This window comes from Aotus nancymaae, unplaced genomic scaffold, assembly GCF_030222135.1.
Source record: "Aotus nancymaae isolate 86718 unplaced genomic scaffold, 86718_ANA_hifiasm-v0.15.2.pri h1tg000021l, whole genome shotgun sequence".
NCBI classification, from domain to species: Eukaryota; Metazoa; Chordata; class Mammalia; order Primates; family Aotidae; genus Aotus; species Aotus nancymaae.
In genome coordinates this window covers 29,966,649-29,973,204 of record NW_026988433.1, presented here as the reverse complement: position 1 = coordinate 29,973,204, position 6,556 = coordinate 29,966,649, and the positions used below count along the sequence as shown (strand labels likewise).

The following is a 6,556-nucleotide window of genomic DNA, read 5'->3' as shown; positions in this document are numbered from 1 at the left end:
TAAGCACGACTTCCTTATTAATCCCTTTCTCTTTAGACCTGGGCTAGAGTGCTCTACATACATATCATTGAAATCTCACAACTCTTGGAGGTAGGTGCTGTAATTATTGGCATAGGTGAAATAGAGACTCCCAGAGTGTCTCAGGGTCACACAGTTCTCAGGTAATGGGGCCTAGATACCAAGTCAAGTCAGCCTGCTTTATCTGGAATTCCATGGGCCTAGGAGAGCACAACATGTGGCCAGTTCTCTCAGGGAGGGAAGAGGGATTATAATTTAGGTCACAGAGTCAGAGGCAGGATTCTAATTTTGGCTCCCGAGCCTTCCATCTTTTGCTTCACACTGGTGAAAACGCCCAGAAAGTCCATGTCAATGGAAAACTCTCCTTGGTGGAATCTCCAAGGATAGAAATGCAAACCTCTAAAGAAAAATCATAGACTGTTCTACCTTAGGGTTAGAAGAGAAAGTGGAGATGACAACGAGCGGCAAACTCCAGGTTCACTTGAGTGGGGAGAGGAGAATGCCTGCGCTCTTGGAAAGCTTTGCAAAGCGTGTGAGGAAGAAACAGCATACTAGGGTGAGAAGAGTGAGGACAGACTCAGGGCTGGTGTAGGGAGAATAGGGACAAATATTCTGGTGGCTTTGGCCAGAAGGATCCCAGTGCCAATTATCTTTTCTCCTGTGCTGAGGCCAGGGAGTAAGGCCACTACAAGACAAGGCTTCTTCACTACAATGCAATTCCATTTGGGCACCCATTTCATGGTGTGTGGGAGGGCGAAGGGGAGAGGAGGTTCTGTCTTCTAAGTCCCTGGTAATTGAGATCTCTGTGTACGCCTTCTGGAAAAGGAAACTGGGAATATGTGCTGGTTACCAGCACATTTTCTAAGCTGTTAGATACAAGTTTCAGAATTAGCTAGTGTACATCCCTTCTGTGCAGATCAGGATACTGAGGCCAGGAGAAGCAGAAGGACTTGTCCAAGGTTATAAGGCACCACTGTGGTATCTGAAGTATGGTAGATACCACATACTGTGGTAGAGCTCAGACTCTGGACCTTTGTGAAGTGAGCCCAAGTCCAAGGGAGCTTGGGGCTCATGATTTAGCTCAACGTAAAAGAAACACATCTAGACGCTTCCATGTTTGCGACACTCTCTCCCACCCCCAACGCTCAACTATTTCGGTGAAATGGAGTGAACGGGGCATTTAGACACAGCTGGGTCATGTGGGTAGTGGGTAAGGAGTGATTGATTAATTCCTATTTCTGCAAGTGATCTGAGGTGTCCTCTGGCTGGGAGGCACAGAGTGTCCAGGCTGTGTTGTGACTCTGCTTTTGGGGCTCACTCGCTATACTTCCAGAGACCTCTTAGCCCCTTTCCTGTGGTCAAGGATGCAGAGAAAGGCCCGAAGTGTGGCTCCCACAGGGTTCAGTCAGTCCTGTGAGGTCAGCAAGCCACAGGTTGCCGTGAGGAGAAGGGGCTGTGTGGCTGGGAGGTTACAGAACTGATCTCTGCTGGCACGATGTGGTCCTATACCTCTCAAGTCCACCTATTCTGCAAGGAGGAAACTGAGGCAGAGAAGAGAAGTGATTCACTTCGGGAGCTGCCTGTCCTAATTGCCCAGCATCATCACTATTGTTCCACAAACACTCAGCCAGCCCACATACCAAAAGGGACTCCCTGGGTCATCCCCGTTGCCCCTTTAGAAAGACCCATCTCCACAAAGGGGAGTTCAATTAGAAGCAATTACCCGGGTAATTCACCACAATCATTCCTGCACCCAGGTCTCGGATTATTTCTACCGGAAAATCAAACGGATGACTGCCTTCCACTTCGTTCTGCCTGTGTAGACACAACCCGAGACGCGCCCCAGCCTCTCTCAGGACCAGAGCTTTAAAGAGTGGGGCCTGTTGCTAGGTCTGCTTTCTCCGCAGCGCCGCATCTCCAGACGTACTGAAGCTGGACGGGGTTCTGGCCAGAGAGCGCCAGGGCCGAGGGCCCAGGAAGGGCGCCTGGGCAGGCGCTGTCCAAGCGGCCGAGCAACGGCTGCGAGCGCCACCCCCTCCCTCGCGGCGCCAGCACGCGGCCCCGCCGGGCTCGGCTCCCAGTCGCCTGCCACCGGACCGCCGGGCACACGCCTGGGGCGGGATGGAGGCTGCGCCAAAGGCCGCCGAGGTGCCCGCGGCGGCGCTGAACAACCAGGGAAGCTCTACCGGAGTCTTATGCGCCATCACCCAACCACCGCCTCGCATGCTTCTTCTCGGAGGGTCTAGGAATATCCCAGAGCACTCCCTTCTCTATGATGTTCCCGAAGCTGGTCCGGAAATAATCCTTGGGGGCGGGGGAGGGGAGAATGGAGGGGGTGAGGGGCGATGCTACAGGTGCCAGAGGTCTTTCTAGGGACGTCCCTGCCATATACTCCCCTACAGCATGGCTCACAACCACTCCTCATTGCCGCTTCTCCTCAGCAGCACCCCCCGCCCACGCTCAGGGGTGGGGAGCACATCCTAGCTTTCAGAGCTGAATGGGACATTAGAGATCATGTTCTCCGCTGAAGACGACGAAGTGGAGGCTCAGAGAGGATGCTACTTACAAGGAGCCACAGAGCATTGAAAGGACGCCTTGGGACTAGAACCCACGTTTTCACTTAGTCCAGCACTTTTTTCACTGTCCTGGACGGAGTCCTCCCCCGACCCCAACTTTCTAAACTTCAATCTTAATTTGCTCCAACTCCTAGGGTCAGCGAAGAACCCGAAGAGAATAACAGTGAGGAGGCGAAGAAAACAAGAGAAGTCGAGCCCCACTCCCTCCTCACCTCCACACCGCTCCTGTGCCATTTTTTTCTGCCCAAACCCTTCCCTGCGCTTTGCTCCAAGTTCTTAGCAGAATCCAAGGTAACTTCACCCCAAATCTTTCCACCCATACACCTCAATTCCTAGAGCTATTGTCCCTCCTGTGACGCCCCCTACCCCCTTTCTAAAGCCACCCCCGGCTGCAGCCCGCCCCGTGCGCGCCGCCTGTTTATTCAGCCGGGAGTCCGGCACGCGCCAGGCGCACGCACTGCAACAACAAACCCGGCTGAATGGAGAGTTTGCAAGGAGCGGGAGAAAGGAACGGGAGGGGGGAGAGGAGAGGAGAAGGGGGAGTTTAGGGAGTGGGTGGGAGGAGGAGGTAAGAGGAGGGGGGGAGTGGGGGCTGCAGCCGCTCGCAGCAGCAGCGGGGAGTGGGGGGCGAGGCGGGGCCAGTGCTGCGCGTGGGGCTGGGTGTCCCATTGAAAAGGCGAACGCACTCCGGCCGCCCAGCACTCTCTCACTTCTGGCCAGGGAACGTGGAAGGCGCACCGACAGAGATCCAGGCAGGGAGAGCGAGTGAAAGAAGGAAATCAGAAAGAAAGGGAGTTAACAAAATAATAAAAAACAGCCTGAGCCACGGCTGGAGAGACCGAGACCCGGCGCAAGAGAGCGCAGCCTTAGCAGGAGACGAAAGCGGCAGAGTGCGCTCAGCATTGACTTTTGCTGCTGCTTCTGCTTTTTTTTTTTTTTCTTAGAAACGAGAAGGCGCCAGCGGCAGCCTCACACGCGAGCGCCACGCGAGGCTCCCGAAGCCAACCCGCGAAGGGAGGAGGGGAGGGAGGAGGCGGCGTAGAGGAAGGAGAAAAAGCATTTTCACCCTCTTTGCTCCAGCTCTAAGAAGTCTCCTGGGGATTTTGTATATATATTTTAACTCCCCTCAGGGCTCCTCTTCATCTTTCCTCTTTCCCTCTCTGTTCCTGCACCCAAGTCCTGTCTGTGTCCCCCCTCGCGCGCCCCGCACCTCGTGTCCCCGCTTGCTCCGATTCCGCGACTCCTTGGCCGCCGCTGCGCATGGAGAGCTCTGCCAAGATGGAGAGCGGCGGCGCCGGCCAGCAGCCCCAGCCGCAGCCCCAGCAGCCCTTCCTGCCGCCCGCAGCCTGTTTCTTTGCCACCGCCGCAGCGGCGGCGGCGGCCGCAGCCGCAGCGGCCGCACAGAGCGCGCAGCAGCAGCAGCAGCAGCAGCAGCAGCAGCAGCAGCAGGCGCCGCAGCTGAGACCGGCGGCCGACGGCCAGCCCTCAGGGGGCGGTCACAAGTCAGCGCCCAAGCAAGTCAAGCGACAGCGCTCGTCCTCGCCCGAACTGATGCGCTGCAAACGCCGGCTCAACTTCAGCGGCTTTGGCTACAGCCTGCCGCAGCAGCAGCCGGCCGCCGTAGCGCGCCGCAACGAGCGCGAGCGCAACCGCGTCAAGTTGGTCAACCTGGGCTTTGCCACCCTTCGGGAGCACGTCCCCAACGGCGCGGCCAACAAGAAGATGAGTAAGGTGGAGACGCTGCGCTCGGCGGTCGAGTACATCCGCGCGCTGCAGCAGCTGCTGGACGAGCATGACGCGGTGAGCGCCGCCTTCCAGGCTGGCGTCCTGTCGCCCACCATCTCCCCCAACTACTCCAACGACTTGAACTCCATGGCCGGCTCGCCGGTCTCATCCTACTCGTCGGACGAGGGCTCTTACGACCCGCTCAGCCCCGAGGAGCAGGAGCTGCTCGACTTCACCAACTGGTTCTGAGGGCTCGGCCTGGTCAGGCCCTGGTGCGAATGGACTTTGGAAGCAGGTAGGTTGCATTTTGGGGCGGGCAGGGGGGTATTCTTGCCTTAGTCCTCCCTCTGAGTGTCTGTGGAAGTGGGGATGTCTCCAAAGAGATGGGGGGATTTTTATTTAAAGGATTTGTGAAAGTTTGTCGATTTCAAGTCCTAGTTTGTTAGTTTCAGCACTGGCCTCTGAAAGTGGCTTTGCCCAGGTCTCCAAGGAGTGAAGGGTAGGAGTGAGGTGCAGAGATACTGGTGAAACGATTACTGGGACATGTCAAAAGAGGTGCCTACCTGACAGACTGTTTCCCCAGACCTCCCTCTCCCCCTACCGCTAGCCTACAAGTTCAAATTAACCTCTCCTGTTATTTTCCTTATGTTATAGGGTGATCGCACAACCTGCATCTTTAGTGCTTTCTCGTCAGTGGCGTTGGGAGGGGGAGAAAAGAAAAAGAAAAAAAGAAGAAGAAAGGAGAAGAAGAAGAAGGAAAAAAGACAAAAAACAAAAACAAAAACAGTCAACCAACCCCAATGCCAACTAAGCGAGACAAGCCTGAGAGACATGGCTTTCAGAAAACGTTAAGCGCTCAGAACAGTATCTTTGCACTCCAATCATTCACGGAGATATGAAGAGCACCTGGGACCTGAGTCAACGCGCAAAATGCAGCTTGTGTGCAAAAGCAGTGGGCTCCTGGCAGAAGGGAGCAGCACACGAATTGTAGTAACTCCCACCACCACTAACATGCACAGCTGAAAGCGCTTGCTCTGGTCCCTTCACCTCCCTGCCCTCTCTCAAAGTGCAGTTCTTAGCCCTCTAGAAATGAGTTGCTGTCTTTCGTCTCGGTAGCCCCCACCCCAATAGCTGTAGACACTGGTTTACAGTGAAACTATGCTATTCTCAGCCCTTTGAAACCCTGCTTCTCCTCCAGGGTCCGATTCCCAAACCCCATGCCTCCCTCACACTGTCTTTTCTACCATTTTCATCATAGATTGCTTCCAATCTTTTGTGAATTTTTTATTATAAAAAAATCTATTTGTATCTATCCTAACCAGTTTGGGGATATATTAAGATATTTTTGTACATAAGAGAGAAAGAGAGAGAAAAATTTATAGAAGTTTTGTACAAATGGTTTAAAATGTGTATATCTTGATACTTTAACATGTAATGCTATTACCTCTGCATATTTTAGATGTGTAGTTCACCTTACAACTGCCATTTTCCCTATGTGGTTTTGTAAAGAACTCCGCTCATAGGTGAGATCAAGAGGCCACAGTTGTACTTCAGCACCAATGTGTCTTACTTTATAGAAATGTTGTTAATGTATTAATGATGTTATTAAATACTGTTCAAGAAGAACAAAGTTTATGCAGCTACTGTCCAAACTCAAAGTGGCAGCCAGTTGGTTTTGATAGGTTGCCTTTTGGAAATTTCTATTACTGCCTTTTTTTTCTTACTGTTTTATTACAAACTTACAAAAATATGTATAACCCTGTTTTATACAAACTAGTTTCGTAATAAAACTTTTTTCCTTTTTTTTAAATGAAAATAACCAGCTGCCTCTAAGCTTTCTTTGACTCTGATGCCCCAGTCCAGTTTTATGAAAATGTCAAAAAGAAGAGGTGGGTGGAGAAGAGAATGTTGCAAAACATGCTAAGTGGCAGAAATGACAATGATAAGTGCTACAGCCAGGCCTATCCAAATGGTGACTTTGTGATGAATGTGTGCATGTGTGTGTGTGTGTATACATGTATATATGTTTCCTTTCTATCCTATGCTGCAAATGTACACACCAACCAAAAGAATAGTGATTCATGGCTGCATTATCCTTTGATCAAAATTTAAAATCCCCCCAAAAAGTGAACCAGAAAGAGAGAGTCCTCCACAATTTTCCAATCCTCAACTCCATTTTGAGTTTCTCCTTGTGAAACTATGGTGGGGCTGGCTGAAATAATGGAGACTAGGTCTGG

General features: G+C 52.3%; 1 protein-coding gene across 1 annotated transcript; it reads left to right on the top strand.

The window, feature by feature from the left end:
- Positions 1 to 3,291: 3,291 nt before the first annotated feature.
- On the top strand, positions 3,292 to 6,138 carry ASCL1 (achaete-scute family bHLH transcription factor 1). The gene is made up of 2 exons (XM_012469217.3): positions 3,292 to 4,614; positions 4,974 to 6,138. The coding sequence occupies exon 1, from the start codon at positions 3,855 to 3,857 to the stop codon at positions 4,566 to 4,568; it is 714 nt and encodes a 237-aa protein (XP_012324640.2). The 5' UTR covers positions 3,292 to 3,854; the 3' UTR covers positions 4,569 to 4,614; positions 4,974 to 6,138.
- Positions 6,139 to 6,556: the final 418 nt, after the last annotated feature.